At 40.9% G+C, this 23693-nt stretch overlaps 1 protein-coding gene across 1 annotated transcript in view; it reads left to right on the top strand.

The window, feature by feature from the left end:
• ANKFN1 (ankyrin repeat and fibronectin type III domain containing 1) overlaps positions 1–23693 on the top strand; it is a 602151-nt gene that overhangs the window by 444537 nt on the left and 133921 nt on the right. Inside the window, exons 9-11 of the mRNA XM_073606641.1 lie at positions 3549–3648; positions 9905–10037; positions 12201–12317. Of these exons, the coding sequence (XP_073462742.1) occupies positions 3549–3648; positions 9905–10037; positions 12201–12317 (350 nt within the window). The remainder of the gene's footprint in view (positions 1–3548; positions 3649–9904; positions 10038–12200; positions 12318–23693) is intronic.

The following is a 23693-nucleotide window of genomic DNA, read 5'->3' on the forward strand; positions in this document are numbered from 1 at the left end:
TTCAGAAATGAAAAACAGGGCTTTTAAATCTGCCGCCATGGCCGCCGAGGTCACGACCCGCTCGCACATGCGCAGTAGCGGCGCGATGCGCCCGGCGCCATCTTGGAAGCTGGCAAAATCGAAAGGACGCCCTGACGGCGCGCACTGCGCATGCGCGGAAGTGCCGAGACGCTCGGGAAGCCTGTAGGGAGGCACAGAGGGACCACAGAGCCCAGCATAGAGGGAAAAAGACAAAAAAGTGAGAAAAAGAGGCATGGCGACCGCTGCACAACAACTAAGCCTGTTTAAGGCTTATACCAGACCGCAACATACCCCCGAGATCACCAGAGCGGGGCTCCTTCCATCTAGCTCGTTTAGAGGCTGTACAGGTAAGGACTTCCACCCAGGAGAGGCTAGAACCTGGCTGGGGCGAATTCGGTAAGGGGGTGCTTCTGATATGTTCAGTCCTTCAGGTGAGGAAAAATAAGAGAATACTGGGCAGGGGCCATCTCTACAACTTATAGCTATGTAGTCCTATCAGGTTGTGGGGGCGGAGTCACAACCCCCAAAGTGTATGCTGCCATGATGCGACAGGAAACGTGTTTTTAACTTGTAAACACCGAGTTTGAAAAAGAGGCCCGGTTTTAAAGTGGTTAACATTACCCCTAGAGTCTCTGACTTTGCTAAATTAAATCTATACCCTTACTCACCCAACTCAGACTACAAGCTTGGAATGACCTGCCATTATCCCTCATAGGCAGGATAAACCTACTCAAAATTAAATCCCTCCCAGTTTTTCTTTATGCTCTGAGGCACTCCCCAATTTGGATCCCCAAAGGCTTCTTTCAAAAATTTGACTCCACTATAACCTCCTTTCTGTGGAAGTCTAACCCCCCCAGAAGAATAAATAAATCTATACTCAAAAGGCCCTGGACAGAGAGTGGTCTAGCCTGTCCGGATCTTCAGAAATATTTCTTTGCTGCACTACTATCACACGCCCATAACTGGATAGCCTCAGATGACACCAATGCTGCTGTAGTCCTTGAGCCCGCACACCTCGGTTCCTATGAGGGTGCTGAGAAATGCTTTATATAGGGGTGTCAGGGCCCCCTTTCCTCTCACACTTCTTTCCATAAAGGCGCGGTTATCAGGGTTTGGCCACCATTGGTATGTACACTTCAAGGGGACCCTCACACTAGATCTCCGGACACTCCCTTGTGGCTCAACCCACATTTATCAGAGTTTCTGGCTGTCCTGGACTCAGGGTTCTGGGCTGCTAGAAGTATCAAAAAACTGAATATCTGTATTAGTGGCTCCCTTCTATCCTTTGATTCCTTTAAGGAGAAATTTGGGCTTACTAATCGCCAATTCTTTCAATTTCTTCAAATGCGCCATGCCTTTGCTACCCAATTTGGAGCCACCCCAGTGCTTCTCCTTCCCTCCAACCTTGAATCCACATTAGGAGATGTCCCCCTGGTCAAACCCACCTCTACCATTTACAAAGCTTTATTACCCTCAGTCTGCTTTGGTCTGGAGGATGTGTTCTCTAAGTGGCAGGGTGAGATCCCTGATCTGGATTCGGAATGGGAAGATGCCTGGGAGTATCCTTTTGTACAACTTATCTCCATCGGAGATCGGTTGATACAATTTAAACTGATTCACAGGGTTTATTTGTCACCACAAAGATTATCCAAAATCTACCCAAATTCCTCCTCCAACTGTTGGAAGTGTGGTAAAGCAGATGCTGACTTATATGTTATGGTCCTGTCCCAGGATCCAGGCCTTTTGGACGGAGGTCACAAACTTCATTGAAACTTTGATCATGATCCATATTCCCCTGAATGTGTCGATCAGCTCCCTGGCCCGCCGTTGAGCAACCAGAACTCTAATAGGACTCCTATTATTTTATGCTAGGAAGGCTTTACTCATGAAATGGAAACAACCAGAGGTACCCACTTTGAATACATGGAAATCGTTGATCGACTCAGCGGTACCATTATACAAAGCGGCCTATCTCGCCAGATGCTGCCCAGCTAAGTTTGACAAAATTTGGCACGTGTGGTTAGGGTCAGACATCACGAATGCAACACAATAGGATCTGGATCCCCCTGTTTGTTTACTTGAACTAAATGTCTTGTAGCGGTGAAGACCTAGTATTGCTTTTATCTGAAGGTACACCTAGATGCGTTATCCTCAACCTCAGCATCTCTCCCTGAAGTGGTCACCTAAAGTATACGATCCATAATCCTTTCCCGTATCCCTCCAATTTGATGACACAAGTAGTTTAAGTTTGTAGTTGTTTCAATAGACTATATTAGAACTTATAGGACTGTTACAACGTATGTTGTTTAAGCCGGGGTATTCCCAGAGGCTTTATTATGTAGCCCTCTTTTTCACACGAAAACTCAATAAAAAGTATTTAAAAAAAATCTGTTATAAGACTGCTGCCATAGGAGACAGCGATCCTACATGCAGATGTGGTGTCCTGCTGGGTGCCTTTCCCTGCATGGCTGTCTACCTATAGAAGTCTCCGAGTCTGCTAATTTAACATTGCAACTATCTAAGGGTGTCCTGGCACTAAACTCTCACAGTTCTGTTCAAGAGACAATAAATCTCTTTGCATTCAAGAAGTGTCTAGCGCCCATGAATCTACCTAGCATTACACCCACTATGCCTTGTAACCCACTCTACACAGAAGGATGTCAGCTGTGCCTAACTCTGGAGGTAACTATTAGGCCTAAAGAGGCCCGGGACTTTGCTACACATCAAATAAGTAAAGCAAAATTAAGGAGCACATAATTTATATGTTGAATAGCACAAATAGTAAGTAATATAAGAACTGATATTCACATTTTTCTATAAGCCCATTCATGACTGGCTGAGTGCTGCGAGGTGGCAGTATAACGCTTTTTCATAGACACTTCCACTGCACATGTGCAGCATCAATCAACCAAATCTTGAAAAACATAATGGGCAGGGGTCTGACTGTGCTTGAGTAGTTTGCTGATGGGCACTCTGTCTTTCTGTGGTCAACCTTAATCATTAGCTATTTCCAATATTATATCCACTTCGCTTCTTGTATATAGGAACAGCTCAACCTTATATCCCTTAAATAGTAATTGACACATTACAAACCCCTCATTATATTGAGTTAAGTGAAGCAAATTGTTGAAAAGAGAGAACAACACAATGAAGGAATTAGTCATGTAGTCTACTCGGTGTTAATCTGGGCTTTAACCTTTCTCAGGATCCTGGATGGAGAGGTCAGCAATTGTTAAAAGGAGTCCTGTAGATTTGATTGCTGGCTGCTACCTGGTGTGTTGCTCTGAATAACACGATAATGGAGCTGATGTCTTCTTAGAAAAGATTTTTTTTTTTTGTCCTGCTATTGTGAAAACTTCTAAGTAGGCAATACCAAACTGTGTTTCTGGACTGCTGAGGAGTTTTTTACAGGCCGATTACACAACATCCGTGTTTTATGGTGCTGTTTTATTAAAGAAATATCATAAAACTCAATGTTTTGCAGACACTTAAAAATGTATATGATTCCCCTGTGTGCTTCATTTTAGAAAGTGCGAAATTACAAAACTCGAGTCGCAAGCAGTCCGTGTCCAGAAGTCTGAAGCATCTTTTCCACTCATCGAACAAATTTGTCAAGACATTAAAAAGGTGGGTCATGTCTGAACTGGCAAAATTAAATCTGGCTTGTTTCTGTAACATTGCTTTTATTTTTATTTTCTTTCTTGATGGAAATATGTTTTTTTCCCCCTCATAAACAGCCATGCACAGAGAAAATATTTGAGAGCCCACTTGGCAGGGCCTTTTTTTTTCCACATGTTTTAATGTACTTTTTGTATATGTAATAATATGATTATAGACCCTGTATACAGTGAGGAAAAAAGTATTTGATCCCCTGATGATTATGTACGTTTGCCCACTGACAAAGAAATGATCAGTCTAGAATTTTAATGGTAGGTTTATTTTAACATTGAGAGACAGAATAACAACAAAAATATCCAGAAAAACGCATTTCAAAAAAGTTATAAATTGATTTGCATTTTAATGAGTGAAATAAGTACTTGATCCCCCATCAATCAGCAAGATTTCTGGCTCCCAGGTGTCTTCTATACAGGTAACGAACTGAGATCAGGAGCACTCTCTTAAAGGGAGTGCTCCTAATCTCAGCTTGTTACCTGTATAAAAGACACCTGTCCACAGAAGCAATCAATCAGATTCTAATCTTTCCACCATGGCCAAGTCCAAAGAGCTGTCCAAGGATGTCAGGGACAAGATTGTAGACCTACACAAGGCTGTAATGGGCTACAAAACCATGGACTAGCAGCTTGGTGAGAGGGTGACAACATCTGGTGCGATTATTCGCAAATGGAAGAAACACAAAATAACTGTCACTCTCCCTCGGTCGGGGGCTCCATACAAGATCTCACCTCGTGGAGTTTCAGTGATCATGGGAACGGTGAGGAATCAGCCCAGAACTACACGGGAGAATCTTGTCAATGATCTCAAGGCAGCTGGGACCATAGTCACCAAGAAAACCATTGGTAACACACTACATCGTGAAGTACTGAAATCCTGCAGCTCCCACAAGGTCCCCCTGCTGAAGAAATCACATGTAAAGGCCCGTCTGAAGTTTGCTAATGAACATCTGAATGATTCAGGGGAGAACTGGGTGAAAGTGTTGTGGTCAGATGAGACCAAAACCGAGCTCTTTGGCATCAACTCAACTCGTAGTGTTTGGAGGAGGAGGAATGCTGACTGTGACCCCAAGAACACCATCCCCACCTTCAAACATGGAGGTGGAAACATTATGCTTTGGGTGTGTTTTTCTGCAACTTCACTGCATCAAAGGGACTATGGACCGGGCCATGTACCGTCAAATATTGAGTGAGAACCTCCTTCCCTCAGCCAGGGCATTGAAAATGGGTCGTGGATGGGTTTTCCAGCAAGACAATGACCCAAAACACAAGGCCAAGGCAACAAAGGAGTGGCTCAAGAAGAAGCACATTAGGGTACTAGAGTGGCCTAGCCAGTCTCCAGACCTTAATCCTTAAGACCTTAGAAAATATGTGTAGAGAGTTGATGGTTCGAGTTACCAAACGTCAGCCCCGAAACCTTAATAAGAGGATCTGCAAAGAGCAGTGGAGGAGTGGGACAAAATCCCTCCTGAGATGTGTGCAAACCTGGTGGCCAACTACAAGAAACGTCTGACCTCTGTGATTGCCAACAAGGGTTTTGCCACCAAGTACCAAGTCATGTTTTGCGAAGGGATCAAATACTTATTTCACTCATTCAAATGCAAATCAATTTATCAGGGCTGAAACAACTAATTGATTAATTTGACAACTAATCGATTATGAAATTAATCAATTACTATTTTCATAGTCGATTAATCGACCAGTAACATAATGGGGTTAAAAAAAACTAAAATGAGCCCTTTATAGTACAAAAAGAGCAAATAATCGCTACTGTAAATATTACTTTCACAGTTCTACAGTAAAAAAATGAACGCCTTACAGTAGTGATTATCTGCTTTTTTTGTACTATAAAGGGCCTATTTTCATTTTTTTAACCCCATTATGTTAGTGAATGTCTTAGACCTGGTTCACATCTATGTGTTTTTTGCAGAAACGCACTACAGTTCATTTACATGGTTTCCTATGGGACACGTTCACGCAAAACTGTGCTTTTTTGGTTCAATAGAGAAGCTGCAGAAAAGCATGTAATGCGTTTTTGCAGCAATTTGTGCTTTTTAATCTGCCCAACAACAAATTGGCCAAAAAAAAGCAAAATGCAAATCGCAGCAAAAACACGTGCACAAAAATCAAAACGCACAGCAAAAAGCACTGCAGATACAGATCAAAAGCAAACTGCATATGCGTGTACCAAGCCTTATGCTGGCCACACGGATCAATTTTCAGAAAAATCTTTGTACATTCGCTGAATAAAAGAATGTTGTTTGAAATTTTCACTTGTTTTTAACATTCTGTTTTTTAAATGAATGTCATTTCTGAACGAAAACCACATACACTATCTGAAAATTCCTCTGACCAAGTTTTCTATTATTTCCAAATTTTCCCGTCACTGTGGTTGAAAATGAACATCGATTTGACCCCACTAACGATTAGAAAATCGAACGAATGTTCTTAAAATGACATTATTTGTTTTTATTTTTAATAAAAAAAATTTGATCTCTGATGATTTTTTACCAGATTCACCCTTTAATAGTATATACAGTATATATCCTTTAATAGTGTATATACAGTATATCTCCACTAATAGTATATACACTATATCTCTTCTAATAGTATATCCGCTCTAATAGTATATACAGTATATCTCTTCTGTCTGTTATTCTCAGAGTGGATTAGATATTTTGCTCCCTAACCATATAGTTGGTTATTTATATTTACCACTGCATAGAAATATTTAAGAATAAATAACTTTTTTTTTAAAACTTTACATACTAACTAAAATTATACACCACACTTTTTTTTAAGGTTATTAACCGATTAACCGATTAATCTAAACAATTATCGGCCAACTAATCGATTATGAAAATAATCGTTAGTTGCAGCCCTACAATTTATAACTTTTTTGAAATGTGTTTTTCTGGATATTTTTGTTGTTATTCTGTCACTCACTGTTAAAATAAACCTACTATTAAAATTATAGACTTATCATTTCTTTGTCAGTGGGCAAACGTACAAAATCAGCAGGGGATCAAATACTTTTTCTCTCACTGTACTTGTTCATTACACATGCAGGTTCTGCCTCTTTCTTAATAGTGTGGTCTGATGAGTTTGCATCACTGCTTCTCATGTCTGTATGGGTCATGTTGGCCTGATTGAAATCAGTATATATGAGCTGGATACACACTATACATTTTTCTGTAGATTTTTTCTTTCAGATTTACCAAAACCATATAATATGAGGTCAAACCTTAAGAGTTTCAATTTGTATGCAATCAGGCAGGCCCTTGCACTACATGGTTTCGGTAAATCTAAAGGAAATCGGACAAAAAAAGTTGTATAGTGTGTATGGGGTCTTACTCACTAGGAAACTATACACTTGCGCTCAGAAAAGTAATGTGTAGCTCACACATTGATGCCTAATAAATTAAGACTTAAATGTTCCTGAATTTTTTTATGGTGCCCCAGGAAATGTCAAATTTAATCTTCTGAGTACAGAGCAACATGAACCTGCCTCCTAACTGCCTCACCACAACATCAATACACTCACATATAATGATGCAGAGGTCTCCACATTGTTAATTATAAAAAAAAATAGAGAAATAAGTATAAAGAAAGCCTAAAATACACATAGGTGAGAGCCTGGAGTTGGGCTTTAAATGTTTTATTTTTTTAAATTACAGTTTACCACTCTAGACCTTTTACACCTTAGCTTGTTTTGATCTGATAAAGACTGTGCTATAAGACAGTGTAAAAGATTCTAGAGGAGCCCACCTTTCCCTTTTTTCTTAACCTAACATTCTTTATTTCCTAATTGTGCATTGCAGGGCACAGCATGAATATTTATGTTCATAGGGTTGTGCTGTCTTCAGACTGAAAACTGACAAACAAAAGCTGTAGGGACAGTCCAGTATACACTCTACCCTGCAACCTGCTGTTGTGGCTGTGTCTATCTGCCAGATCTTGACAGTCTGGTCCAAGAACATGTCTCAGGATCCTGGTTCTGCTCTAATGGACCCTTCTGTCCTCTAATGCCGCGTACACACGGTCGGACTTTTCAGCTACAAAAGTCCGACAGCCTGTCCGACAGACTTTCGACGGACTTGCGGCGGACTTGCGGCGGACTTTCTAACGAACAGACTTGCCTACACACGATCACACAAAAGTCCGTCGAATTCTTACGTGATGACGTACACAGGACTAAAATAAGGAAGTTGATAGCCAGTAGCCAATAGCTGCCCTAGCGTGGGTTTTTGTCCGTCAGACTAGCATACAGACGAGCGGATTTTTCGACCGGACTCGAGTCCGTCGGAAAGATTTGAAGCATGTTTCAAATCTAAAGTCCGTCGGATTTGAGGCTGAAAAAGTCCGTTGAAAGTCCGGAGAAGCCCACACACGATCGGATTACCAGCCAGCTTTAGTCCGTCAGCGTCCGTTGGACTTTTGTAGACGAAAAGTCCGACCGTGTGTACGCGGCATAACACCTGGAGCTCTTGTTTGTGGCCCTGCTATTTTAGGTTGATGGGCTAGGTGACATTATTTTCCAAAGTTCCAGAATGGGATGCCTTTTAGTACAGGTGCAGGGGACCTTTTGGCTTAAATGTTAGTCTGCAGAACCTCAGCTCACAAAACGCCTCTTTCTTGTGCCTTTTGATGGGTTACACCTTTTTGAGGGATCCCTTTGAGGAATCCCTAGAGAAAAAGGCCTCTTTTGCCCTAGAAGCAAAAGACTAATCCTGGCAAACCCTCTTCGTATGAGCCTAAAGAGTTCTTTTTATTTCTCCCAGGCCTTCAAGTTCAAGACAAAGCATGGAACTCAGTTCAGCTGCAATCCCCCAATCTTCCAATTCCACAAGCAAGTCCTCCTTTCTGAGTGGGGGGAACATTTGCAGGCCTTTGCAGTTTGCCAGTGTAACCCTTAATGTCTGAATGCTTATACTGTGTCCTGTAATGCACTCAAAGAAAAGGTTTTTACAAAGTAAGGCAAAAATCTTATTCTATCTCTTGTACTGGCCTACAGACTAGACTAGGGGAGGAAAAGGGTGCAATGATATTGGACCCAAATTCTCTGTATAACTTGCTGTTACTCAAGTAAGTTGTCCTATCTGCTTGAGCAAAGCCACCCACTCGTGTTTCAATAAAATAGGTCTTCTATAAGGTTAGGGTTGCACAGATGATTTTTAATCTAAGGCACTGAAAAAAAAACCTCTCTTAGGTTATCTATTATGTGTGACCCCACTGAGAAAATATACCCTTATTTCCTGCCTTGATGAGAGATAGTCACTGGGACAAGGATAAATAGCAAATGTCCCAACTGGGCAAAGAAAGCAATAAGGCCAGCCATACACAGAGCAAATTTCTTTCCTGCAACCACGGATATCCCTCCTGCCGGGCCATTGTCTTCTCGCAGGGGTGGGGTGGGCAGTGAAAGCCATGCCCGCCAGGAGAAGACAGTGATTATCACTAACAGCTATAGAAGCCGCTAGCGAAAATCACAGTGTCCAACTGGCTGGTTGTACCCAAATTGATCGATTGAAGGAAGCAGCAGGAACCAGCTGAGCTTCGAACCGTGTATGGCCAGCTTAACCCTCCCCTATACTTGTGAAAAAGACAACATTAGCATTTCTATTTAAGCTGAGTTGCTAATCACATTAACTGATATATGTCTTACCACTAGAGGGAGTTTTTAGAACCATATACAAATGTGTAAATTAAATCTAATAATAAAATATGGAACCGCGTGCAAAGAAAAAAAAAGCCAATCTTGGTGGCCTGTGTTATTCTAGTGGGAAAAATATGACCTTAATGTATTAGGCCATAGTTCTGTATGAAAATAAAAATTTTGACCTTAAAATAGCCAAACTTGTATTCATTCACTGTATTCACAAACAGTAAATAAATGGATCTTATGTTGCCTTTGCCAAGCTCAGTCATCCTCAGCTTTCTTGGAGAACAAGTCATTTGGCCAGGTCGGAATTTCCCAGGCAATCTCTTGTTTTTTGATAATGTCTAATTACCTTTTGTAATATTGTTTGGTAACTGAAAAATGCACAAATGGTTACCATCTAGTGTCTATAGAATCAAATAGACTATTCCATTCTTCAGCCTTCCAATCAGAAGCATTGGATGCCAAAAACATAATGAAATAAAAAGTCATAATTATGCCATTTTAAAGTATTTTTGTCAATTGACTTCTTGTGACTATGTTCCTTTTTCAGGGGTTTGTACATAGCTGTGATATTTCACTACAAAGATAACATGTTAGTGACCAATGAAGATCACATACCAATAGTGGAAATCGATGATTCTTGTACTAGTTCCATTATGCAAGATTTTCTCTGGTTTACAAAGGTAAACTTCTCTTCTTTTACTATTTTCCTGTGCTAAATCCAAGTGTAATTTGATATCTAGTTTAACCCAGGAAACCATCTCTATACTATTGATTGTACTATTTATTATCAATCATCTTTGTATGAAACTGCTTCCACTTTTCTGGTTTCCTTCTACAGCTGTCTAAAATAATTCAATATTGTACTAACATTGCCTGTATTATGATTTGGAAAGCCCAGACCAACCCATCCTGCGATGCTAGCCTCAACACAACATGTGCAATGGTTCTAAATAATGTCTTTGTCATAATTAGGGTAAAAATAAGGTTTAAAATATATATTTTTTTTAGGTAAATATGAAATATTGCATATTAATACTGTATATTTAATACAGTGTATATACCGTGTATTTTTAGCGCTAGCAGGTGGAGCTTTAGGCTTCATGTACAAATAGCCTACTTTGACATTTTAGTCCGCTGTTCGTCATCACGTACGAATCCGTCGGACTTTGGTGTGATCGTGTGTAGGCAAGTCATTAGAAAGTCCATTGAAAGTCCGCCAAAAGTCAGTCGAAAGTCTGTCGGACTTTTGTAGCTGAAAAGTCCGACCGTGTGTACGCGGCATTAGACACCTTTTCACATGTGTATCTGTCTTTTTGCAGCCTATTGAAAAGGGGTCTTTATTTACAGGCTTCCATTATAAATGGGCTTTTTAGTTTAATGACTTAATGGTCATGTGATATTGTATTTGATATCAGCCATACCGTATATCTCCTCCCCAGTGCTGGCTCTCTGGTCATGAAATCACGAAGTAATCTTTTTTTAGGTGATCTAAGAATATTGATATAGTCAGCTCTAGAGTACACTCAAGCAAAAAGTGTGCAGGCCAATTTTGGACTAGACCATGCCCTAAGGAACTACTTTATCATGTAGTTAAAGTAAACCATTTTGCCCATAAAGTTTTTAACTTTATAATACACACGACACAGTAACAGATTTCTTCTTCAGCTATTCTAAACACATACTCACAAAGGAAGAAAAAGTGCAAGCATTGTATCACATCGAGAACCGATCCAGTGGTGGTGGGGTGTCTCGAATTCTAATGCACCACTTGGTCGGCAAGCTGATGCGTTTTGGGGGACATACCCCCTTCCTCGGAGCAAATATTAGCTCTAAGTAAGAGGGTACATCCCCTGAAACCCATCAGCTTGCCAACCAAGTGGTGCATTGGAATTAGAGACACTCCACCAACACTGGATCTGTTCTCAGTATGATGGAAATGCTTGCACTTTTTCTTCCTTTGTCAGTATGTATTTGGCTCATGCGTGTAATAAAATAAATCTTTTGGTAATGCACTAGGCATTTGTGCCCTCCTGTTTGCTTTTCCTACAGTTGTCTGCTAGATTCCCTTTTCTGAGGAGTACTGCACGGGTGGAGCATTCCAGTTGAAAATGTACTACTGGCTTCCAGAGTCCACACATCATTGTGATTGTGTAGAAGTCCTGAGCACTGGGGACATTTCTCTGTTTTTCTACATAGGGTCATCTTGAAGCTTGTTCCCTCAAGGTGACTCTCGTATTGAACTGTTAAAGTGAAACTTCACTCTCAATAAAAATGTATTATTTTTTAATCCTCATGCCTACTAGCATTAGTAAATAGATAGGAAAGTATATAATAGATTGTTTCTTCAGTTACTTCCTGGTTTCTTGCCTAGGCAAATTAATATCATATGTCCCAAGGAGGGGAGGAGGGACTTTCTTAGCTAAGCACACCCTCCTAGTAAGGGCAGAAGTACATGAATAATCTGCCCTTACCCAAGATGGCAGTGTGATTTATCAGGAAAAAAAGCATGGAGACATGGATGGGTGGGGGAGTTTGCTTTGAATATTATAGATTAATTAAATAGTATTTTTGCTTTGTGTTGTTGAGATGCAGTGTAGTTCCACTTTAAATGATAAGAGTGGAATTTTACCCCAGAAGAGCAGCATTTAAGGTTCTGTAGAACAGGAGGGTCTTCCAGAGAGGTGCATAGAAATCAGTCAGAGGGTTACAATAGGTAATTGCAAGAACCACAAAGCACCTGCGCTTTGAAAGTATTGTTAGCCTAAGCAAACTGATGTACCTACTTTCTTTCATTGTTGCTTTGCCGGTTTCTATTTTTAAACTGTGGTATGTTTACCATGCAGCTGTCTTGTATGTGGGATGACATCAGGTGGTTGCGGCAGAGTATGTCAATCTCCATGTCCTCATCTACCGCCCTACAAGCCCGACAGAAGATGTTGGCAGCAGCTGCTCAGCTTCAGGTTGGTATAATTAGATTGTAAACTTATTTCCTTGAAAGGCAACTTGAAATCTCATTCTTGTGTTCAAGTGCAAAGCAATTTTACGTCTGTGAATTTTCTAACCGTCATCCACTGTTGCTATTTGGACATATGTCACATAAGTACTTTGGGTCCAATTTGTAGAGGGCCCTGTCAACGGGAAGGTGGTTTGTTGTAAATCCGATTGGCTACACTTCATGCTGCAAAACTAGTGTGACTCTTTAAGAGGGTCAACAACAATTCAAACAACAGCACTCAGGACTAAATAAAAAAAAGTAGGGTGTTTTTGCTAGATAATGTATAGATTGATTACTTGTATGTTTTATTACAATTTTACTACCAATGTGATTGTTATAACGGAAATAATATGTTTTGTATGACAAGGTTTAAAAAGCTGACCTGATTGAGGAGATTGTAGCACCCCCCTGACCTCCAAAGGTGTGGTGGCGACCCTCAGAGAAAGAGTGGGGTACAGGTTGCTAGGCATTGTGGGTGGTGTAAAGAGTAGAAAAATGGACACCAGTGCTGAACAAAAGTGAGTTTATTGCTCACAACAACAAACAATTCAGGGAGAGAGGAGTAGAACACAGGATATCTTAAGTCAAATATAGCAGAAGACTCCTAATGCCGCATACACACGGCCAGACTTCCCGACAGAAAAAGTCAGATGGGAGCTTTTGGTTGGACGTTCCGACCGTGTGTATGGCCCATCGGACTTTTTCTGTCGGCTTTTCAGACGGACTCAGATATAGAACATGTTCTAAATCTTTCCGTCGGAAATGCCAATGGAGTTTTGCACGTTCGTGTGTACGCGGCATTAGACAATAATAGAAAGGTAGACAGCAGTACAGAAAAGAGACTTTACGTTGTAACCTCAAACTGTACTTTGTAGAAACAGCTGTCCCCTATGGCAACTAAAAAATAACTCACCAGAAAGTGCAGGAATTCTCTGGATGAGGCTGTCTGGACCATTTCCCAGGCTCTTCACAGTTCCCCGGTCTAAGCCCTGGTTCACATTGGTGCGATTTGACATGTCAAATCGCATGCCAAATCGTCAATGTCTGGCAATGGCGCCGTCCTAATTGGTTCAACGCCGCATTTGCAGTGCCACACCAATTTCCAAAAGTAGTTTCTGTACTAGTTTTGAGGATTTTGGGGTGCGATTTCCATTGACATCTGTGCAGAAACCCGCACAGATGTCTCTGAAACCGTCTCCAAAATCGGGACTGACATGCGGGAATGAAATCATGCGAGTTCAGCTGAACTCGCACAATTTCATTCCCACACTCAGTGTGAACCTAGGCTAAAGCATAGTAACTTCTGGTACTTCATCTCAGGTCTCTATCTTTTCCTTTATGGGCCTTCGTTACAGAGTCTAGAGCACATGGATAGGCCTTAGGCTTCAAGCCTACCCAGCACAAAGTTCCTCGCACACCAGACCAAGGTCTGGGTAGGAGGAACCCATTGACATGACCTCCCTAGATATGTATACACTCTCCCAGCCTGCACCCATTGCCATTAAACTCCTCCTGCTTGGCTGAGGGAAGTATGTATATTCATAACCTAGCTTTACTGCAGCTCATCATACTAATGCCTGCCAAAGGTAACAGTGCTGCCTACTGTCAATAGGGAGGAACTAAAGCTACACCAGGCTTAGGAGAAAACCCAAATGATCACGAAGACTACAAATCAGCCAGGTTAACTACAACCCAGCACAGCTAAATTTAATAGTAGCCCCAGTTTTTGTCAGATTTTAAATGATGTACCCTCATAGTGGAGGTTTTCTATTTTGTCTTTTTCTGTCTAACATCCTTGACCTGTGAGAGGAAATCCACTTCATGGGGACACAAACAAAAATAAAATGCAGCCAGAGGGTTGAAATCATTCCTCACTTGGCACAGTAAGACCCCTTTCACACTGGAGGCATTTTTAGGCGCTAAATGGCTAAAAATAGCGCCTGTAAAGTGCCTGCAAAATGTCTCCCCTACAGCCCCAGTGTGAGAGACCGAGGGCTTTCACACTGGAGCGGTGCACTTGCAGGACGTTAAAAAAGTCTTGCAAGCAGCATCTTTGGAGCAGTTTAGGAGTGGTGTATGCACCGCTCCTCCACCGCCCCTGGCCATTGGAATGCATGGGCACCGCTGTGGAAGCGCCTGCAAAGCGATTGGGCACCAGTGCTTTTCGGGCACATTTAACCCTTTCCTCGGCCACTAGCAGGGGTTGAAAGTGCCCACTCTCGGCCGAAAAGCGCAGTTAAAGCGACGGTAAAACACCGCTTTTAGCGGAGCTTTACCAATAACGCAGATTGGTGCCAGTGTGAAAGGGGTCCAAAGGAATTGAAGCTCCTGAAATCCCAGACATGGACACTTGCAGTGGAAGAGCAGCCAATACATATCACAAAGTTCAGTAAACATTTGCCAAATGTTCCTTTAACTACTTCCCACCCAGGATTTTTTTTTTTTTTTTTTTTTTATAATAGGAAATTACTTAGAACCCCTAAACATTATATTTTTTTAAGCAGGGAATAAAATGGTGGGTGTTGCCTTTTTTTACACAGTATTTGTGCAGCGTTTTTTTAAACACAGATTTTTGGGACAAAAATGCACTTGAATGAACTTTAGGGCACACAAACACAATTTAATACCCATTTTTTTTTTGGTGAAATATAAAAGATGATGTTACGCCATTCTAATTGATTTAATACTATACATACTTTTTTAAAATTAAATATGACCTTTCTGCTCCTTCTGCAATGAACCATAATTTTCTGAGACTGACATTAAATGTGGATATCACGTTTTTGTAATCCTGACAGAAGAGTTGTGGTTGTAGATGGCCCTGTGATTTTTTTTTTTCTTTATGTATTTTTTCACATTTCTATCAGTTTGTCTATACATATATGTACAGTCTCCCTCTAGTGGCTGTTTGTGTTTCACGCTCCTTGTCCAACAACTGCTAAAAGAAAAACTTGGCCACACAGAGAGTGTATTGTTTTCAATTAGCCACCTGGGTAGCAGGCTTGCATTGTGAGAGTATAGCAGTATGTATATGGAGATATGTGGCATACACATTATTCTGTACATCCTCGGGTACTAGTGTCACCAGACTTGTGCACAAGCATGAAAGCTGAGCTCAGTCATGTATTATGACTGTTTAATTGGAGAGGAACAGGGTGGAAATGAGGTGTTTTACCTGCCTTATCGTTCCTAGTGACATTGCTCATATAGTGATTGGTCACAGCTCCTGAAGACCTGTCCTGAGACAATCGCTGAATTCCAGGTATTAATTTTCTTCCATACTTACATGCAGGGCAGGACTTAGGGTGGTGCATATACATATGCACAGCTCTATAAAACAGAAATAGAAAAGGACAAGGTGCACCAGACTCAGTGCAGTATTAAAGAACTTCTGTTTAATTAGACAAGACAAATCACAAAAGTAAATAATATATAAGCGTATAAGTGGGGGATACTGTACTGGTATTCGTCCTGGGTCCACGAATAATAGATAATAAAAGCAATAAAAATGGATAAAATGATAATTACCGTATTTATCTGCGTATAACACGCGCCGGCGTATAACCAAGCTTAGGAGGGAATTTTAAGGAAAAAAACTTTTAGGAGGGAAGTTTAAGGAAAAAAACTTACATTTAAATGCCCATCAATGCAGCCTTATCAGTGTCCATCTGCAGCCTTGTCAGTGTCATTGCAGCCTTGTCAGTGTCAGTGTAGCCTTGCTCCAGTGTCATTTGCAGACTTGTCAGTGTAGCCTTTCTCCAGTGTCATTGCTGCCTTGTCATTGCAGCATTTCAGTTTAAAAATGGCGCCGCCGAGATACAGAGCCGGATGTCCTGTGTATCTCGGCGGCTCTCGGCAGCATTCGAAACGGGCGGGACCCGTGGGGCCCCTTATTGGCCGCGGCCCATGGGCTTGAGCCCAGTCAAGCCCAATGGTAAGTCCGGCCCTGCTTACATGGTCCAAGCATGTATGCATGCATATGTCAAGCCTATGAGATTCTTGTGGAAGCAGATAATCACTGTAGTAATCACTGCTACTATGGTGATCACTTTTGTCTCCCAGGACCCCGTGCCAAGTGTCTGCATAGTAAACATAGAGGTTGCTCGCTCAGCACGAGCATTATTCACAGAACGCTGTGCATTTTTCTTAATGAGTGCAAAGTGTTCTCTGATTGGGTGAGGTGGAAAACATGACATCACCACCCTGCCTCTCCATCTAATCCAATGAAACCATGCCTTGCATTCACTAAAAAAAAATGCAAGGCGTTCTGTGAAAGGCATCCATGATGAGCGAGCAAACCCCTGTGTTCACTATGCAGCAGGGCAGCTGCTTGGCACAGTGGCAATCACTGTAGTAGTTACATTCCCAATGCCAAGCTATGCTGTAAAATACTTTATTGATTTTGTTTTTGTTCCTGTTATTCCAAAGGAATCTTATTAGAGAGACTACCAGTTTCTCCTGTTGACAGTCCATGCAGGACTGCAGGGGAATGTAGGTGACCACTTTGCGCAGAAGCGCCCCCCCCCCCCGTTTGATAGATCACCATTTCTTGAACAGAGCTTAAAGGCAGTAATGGGTAAAGGTATAACACATGGATTAAAGCAGAATTAAAGGCAAAACTTTTTGAGGGTTGGGGGGGGGGGGGTAGAGTAAGAAAGGGTTACAACCCCTGTCAGATTTTTTTTTTTTGCTGCCTTTGTCCCATTGGGGAGATTTCTCTTCGCTTCCTGTCCCATAGCTAATACAGGAAGTGAGGGGAAATCCCTGTAAATTAAGGTAATTCCCCCCCCCCCCAACAGAACTAGTGTCCCCATTGGAAGATCTTCCCTCTTTTCTAGGGACAACCTACATTTTGGGACTTTCTTTTACTTTCAATGATAATGGTAAACAGGAAGTATAAGGAGGATGAATCTCCCTAATGGGGACACAGACAGCGAGAACAACCTAATAGGTGTTCTAATCCTTCCAGTTTTAGTAAATCCCCTCACATAGTGTGAACATGCATATATTAATTAAAAACAAATAATGGGTACTCAGAGTAAAAACTCAAAAAGAAAGCATATGCACTACAGGAACCCACTGGTGTGCATAATGATGTTGTTGTGAAAGACATCATCAGGGGATTGTTTGTAAATAAAACATAAATGCATGTTCACACTATGAGTCTTTACTAGACTTGTGCACAACGGATAATTTTGTTTATTTTAATTTTTTTTTCATTCGTAAAATACATATTCATTATGGTACGTTAATTCGTTTTCGGATAATTTGTTATTTCTGTAGAGTGTCGATATTCGTTATACCGAATCGATACGTTTGTATGTATATCGATTCGATATTTATGTATGTATATATATTCGTGATAACGATTTGTTGTTTGGATAGCCGTTAATTCGTTATTTTCGCTATTATTTCTTTCATATTAGTTGAATTTCTTTCATATTAGTTGAATTCGTTATTTTATAGATTTGTTATTAAATAGATGCAAAATTCGGCCGAATTTCGATTAGTTTTGAAACAAGTTGCACATGTCTGGTCTTTACCTTTCTTCTCCATGATCGATATACAATTGCTTTGTAGAGATTATGTCCATACTATGTGGGAGTCCTGGGCCTGGTTTTAATTATCATCTTTCCCTATGGCCTTATGTGCTGTTTATCTTTATACTATATGATCTATAGCTTCTGGTAAGAGGCTTGAAATTTGTTTAAGGTGGCGGAAGCACTAATTTGGATACAAGTGATTATACTTGGCATGGAGCACTTTATTGAATGCTATATAGGGCTTCATATTACAGTTCTTATGTGTGATGTATGACACATCAGTGCTTTTTAAGTATATTATGGTAACTATATACACTGTATGAATGTATTTATTAATTAGATTTTTGAATATTGTTATATTTCACTGTTTACCACCACTGTTGGAATATTGTGGTTAGTGTTGTAAGGGAGAGCGTAACCCCATTATTTCACAATAATAGTGAAATGAATGTCTGTCAAATCCAGTGTCAGGACCTGCTGTTGTTAATTGTCAGACCAAGCAGTACATACGCGGATAACACCACATTTTCTTTTTTTCATTAAGAGGATGGAAGACTGTGCCCAGTCATGTAATTTTCCAACAATATTGCCTGCAGTTGGCAGCCCTAAAATGGCCTGATGTTTGGGCCATTCTAAGACACAACAATTGTGCAGCATTACTAAGCAGAGCCAGCATATGTAAGGCCTTAATATGGCTGACCCAAGTAAGTTTATATGTACAGTTTTGGAAATGTTGGTGCCGAAACCGAAAATTCAAGATGCACTTGGCCAAAACCAAAGCCGAAAATGACAGTTTTTAAAAATATATATTTTTTTATACATATATAATTGTATTATTTTCGACTTTTTAATTAATATTATGAATTCAATTGAATATGAATATATTATCAGCCATTATCGGCACCTTTAGCGTCAGAAAAGTTTTTAAAATGCATCCCTTTTAATTGTATGTATGTCTTCACACTGGTCTCTTGCGCTTCCATTGTGGTGTTAAAAATCTTGCTTGCTGCCTTAAAAAAGGCTGCACCAAAAATGCATCACCCTCTTGAAATGCAATGAAAATGCAGCAATAATGCATCTATTACGCACCTATGTTACATTTTTGATGTGGTTTTTGAGTCACATGGCCTATTTAAAAACACACCAGGAGCACAGTAAAATTGCGATTTCGGCGCCATTATCCGCACCTTTTTCTCTATCGGCGAAATTCAGAAAGCGCCATTTTCGGCCGATATGTTTCGGTCGCCGAAATTTCGGTGCATCTCTATTTACAGTTTTTATAGACAGGCTATACAAACAAGCTTTATAGAACATGAACAATCATTGATCAGAGTAACTGGATCACCAAACTATAGTTTTCCTTTACTTCTTACTATAGTAAATAAAGCTTATATTTCTATTTATATAGTTTACGTATTTAATATCATACTTTTAAATAAGCCATTCAACAAGTCAAGAGAAGCCTGTTTTCTTCCGAATTCTGCTCTTCGATCAGAGACCAGATTGTTTTATTAAGGTTGCAAAATGTTGTAAACAATGGCCCGCTTTCCTAAATATAGGTTGATTTCTATTTATAGGGGAGGGTTTGTGGACCAGCGGCTCTCCTCGTCTGAGCACCAAAAATACTCAATATTTCTTCAGAGACCTGTCTCCGCTCTGATCTGCCAATCTGAATTAACTTGTCAACTCAACATGTTTACTTTTGATTGGCCAGCGTTTATTATTGCATTAGTGATTGTGATATTTTGAGACTCCTGATGCTGTTTTGCCTCAGCGGAGACTTTCAATGAGACCGATTCATAGCTTGTTTCAGACACGGGACTGTTGCTTATTTATGTCCATTCCAATGAGCAATTTAATTGGGCTCCAGCTGAAAGACGGGAATAATTAGCTATATAGGCTGTGGGCGGCTTGAATAGTGAGATGGGTTATCTGCCAAGTGTGCCTCACTCGAGTGTTTGTTTTTAGCATTTGGGGTAATTTAAATATGATAAGAGTATACAGTTATGAGATCCAGATTAGAAGATTGTGGTTAAGTCAATAGCTGCTGTGTTTATATTTGCTAAACGAGTAAGGATTCGATCCCTTCGGAAATGAACCAGGAGTATATTTACATATGATAGAGTCTCATATCAAAATCATCATATGGCCCCCCTGGCTTTCTGACCTCTAGGTATAGGGAAAATACAGTGTATTGTTAGTGGTAAACTATTTTAATTATTATTGTACCATGTACTGTAAGTGGGTTTTAATGTGCCTTTCTTATTTGTATGTGTACAGTACCATGTTTTATTTAATAGAGATGTGCACCATTGCAAATAAAATGTAACATAGAAAAAATATTCCATCAGCCAAATATTACACCAAGTCAGCAACATTCAAATATAAACATCAGGAAGATATAGGAGACACTGTCAAGACATAAAAAGCATGCTAATCATCATATCACAATCTCATGAACGGAACGGGAAGTTTTTGTCATACAAAATTCTGTGAACCAGAGGCGTAACTAGAACCTTCAGGGCCCTGGTGCAAGAAATCATGAAGGGCCCCCCAACGGGGCCCTTTACTCCCATCATGGGACCCTTTATTGCAGTCCAACAGCGGGCCACCTTCCTGCCGTCTTGGGATCCCCCACAGTGGTGGATTGCCAGAGCCCAGTTGCAAGTGCGACCTTTGCGACCCTGGTAGTTCCGCCACTAGTGTCTTTTTTTTATTACTTTTTTTACCATTCTATTTTAGTTTTTTACATATTTTTTAGGATCCCTGTTAGTGGCCTTTGGTGAAATATCAGGGGGAGAATGAGAAAGGGACTGAGGACAGATTCATCAGTCCCTTCCTCTGCAGCCTCAGCTGCACAGAATGAATTAACATGAATACCTCTGTACAGAGCTTCTCATTCATTCATAAACTGAATTTTATGTTTACTATGCCCCAGCTATAAATTAATTTAAAAAAAAGTCAAAAATCGGTACTGATCATTGACTATTCATTAAGACAAGGAGGGGCGGGTTAATGACAGATCCCCTGCAACAGCTGGTGGGAGGGGGAAGCCCAGCAGCACTATGGGGGCAGGCAGGGAAGGACATAGGGGTCTGGGACAGCAGCACAGGGATAGGGAGGCAGTAGGAGCGGCATGTGTAGGAATCCATGCCCATCATTTTCCTCCTGCAGCCGCTGAATGTCTGCGGGAAGGGAAGTGGGCATTCAGTGACTGCATGAAAGGATTGGTTCCTCTACATGCTGCCGCCTCCGTCGCCCTCCTATCCAGGCATACAGGGGGGGCCGCATGGGTCCACAATGGCGACCCCTATGCATACACCCCTGCTGTGAACATCTCTAAAAAATATATTTTAGTTTAGAAAGTTGAAAATTGTCCTGAGAGAAACTTAAGGGACCAGGAAAAAGTAGGGTCGGGGATGAGGGAACCCGAGTAAAGGGAGGAATATGCTCCTTATGGCAGAATGCCAGACTAAGGAGGTCTAATTTAGGTGAAGCAAACCGGGAGAAAAAAAAGGTGGGGGCAGGGGGAAACGGGCGAGGAAAGTGGAAAGTGAAGAGGGGGCAGGGGAAAGTGCGTGGGGGATGAGGGAAAGCAAAAAGTCCACCCCCTTCCCAAACCCCCACCTGCCATCCAATGACCCAGGGAGCAGAAGGGCGCATAACAGAGACCTCACACCCACTGCAATTCCATGTATAGTGGTCCCAGTGCTAAGCTAAAAGTCGGGAAGTGTACTAAAATAATTGCATTTTCATGTTCTGTGTACTCTGGGAGAACAGATGTAGTGAATGCAGGCTCCTGGGTTTAGTAACAATTTAATTTCTGAAAACAAAAAGAAGAGATTTCTTCCTGAAAGGCAATATCATAATTTGCTAGTATGCATTACATACTAGCACATTATGAAAGACTTACCTAGAACTGAAACCTTGCCGAGGCTTCCATCCTCACCCAGTATTTCTTCCAGGTTCGCAGGCTGCAACTGCTTGAATGGCCAAGCTGCTATGACATCACTCCAGTGCATGCGTCACGGCCACGGCACAGAGCTCTGAAGGAATAGCACAGGTATGCTGTTCCTTCAGAGTGCATGTGTCGGTAATGTCACTGGCTGCCAAACAAACGAATATCTCCTAAACTAAACGGTGCACATTTATAAGATATTCATTTTATTTATTTATTTTATTATAAGCTTACCTGTTGGTAAAAAACAAAAAGCAGAGTTTACTACCGCTTTAAGTGGAGTAAGCATTTGTCTTGTCATTGTAGTGGTGGCGGTCTTTTTTAATCGTAGGTGGTTTCCTCCTGTAAAGATAAAACATTTCTGATGTGCCAGGTGGGTGACACCAGGAAATGATGGCGACAAAAATCTTCTTACTGTGCCACCTTTCTGCCATTTTGAACTACAGTGATTGATGGTTACAGCTTCTGATGCAAACCAACCCTAACCTCTAAGTTAATGTCACAAAATTGTGTGATATTTTTTTTTCCTCAACACCCGACTAGTTAGAATTGCTGATTCCAGCCGCCTTTCAAAATACCTTTATTTTTTCTGTCAATGACTTTGATTGTTTAAACCATTTGTTCAACAAAGATATGGCAATGTACACTGTGCATGTTTGTTAAATGGAATGTTAGTTATATTGTAAGTCAAGGAGCTCCAAGTCAGGCTAAAACCAGCCTGTATATTCTTCATGGCCAAAACATACTTTTGTGATTCGGTGCAACAAAATTAGTGGGCTACCTTAACCACTTCAGCCCCGGAAGAATTTACCCCCTTCCTGACCAGAGCACTTTTTGCGATTCGGCACTGCGTCATTTTAACTGACAATTGCGCGGTCCTGCGACGTGGCTCCCAAACAAAATTGACGTCCTTTTTTCCCATAAATAGAGCTTTCTTTTGGTGGTATTTGATCGCCTCTGCGGTATTTTTTGCGCTATAAACAAGAAAATAGCGACGATATTGAAAAAAACGCATTATTTTTTACTTTTTCGTTTTATTTTCGTTGAATTTTTTATTTGCAATTTTGGTTTACACTTTATATGCGACTTTACATATGGGGTTTGGCTACACACGATTTACCAAGTATTTCTATGAATTAGGACAGCGCCACACCCACACATTAACCCTTCACTTATTTTTTACTTTTTGCTATAATAAATATCCCCAAAAAATAATTAAAAAAACATTTTTTTCTTCAGTTTTTAGGCCGATATGTATTTTTCTACATATTTTTGGTAAAAAAAAAATCACAATAAGCGATTATTGATTGGCTTGCGCAAAAGTTATAGCGTTTACAAAATAGGGGATAGTTTATGGCATTTTTATTAATATTTTTTTTTTTTTACTAGTAATGGCGGCGATCAGCGATTTTTATTGTGACTGCGACATTATGGCGGACACATCGGACATTTTTGACACATTTTTGGGACCATTGTCATTTATACAGCAATGCTATAAAAATGCACTGATTCCTCTGTAAATGACACTGGCAGTGAAGGGGTTAACCACTAGGGGGTGGGGAGGGGTTAAGTCAGTACTAGGGAGTGTTGTCTAACTGTAGGGGGGATGGGCTAGCTGTGACATGTCACTGATCTCTGCTCCCGATGACAGGAAGCAGAGATCCGTGACACTGTCACTAGGCAGAACGGGTAGATGCTTGTTTACATCAGCATCTCTCCGTGAAGCGATCGCAGGTATCCCCGCAGCGATCGAGTCCGTGGGATCCGCATTCTGACTCACTGAGCTCCTGGCCGGCGGCCCGCACACAATGGCACGGCGGGGAATTCAAATGGGACCTAC

Source organism: Aquarana catesbeiana, linkage group LG12 (assembly GCF_042186555.1).
Source record: "Aquarana catesbeiana isolate 2022-GZ linkage group LG12, ASM4218655v1, whole genome shotgun sequence".
NCBI classification, from domain to species: Eukaryota; Metazoa; Chordata; class Amphibia; order Anura; family Ranidae; genus Aquarana; species Aquarana catesbeiana.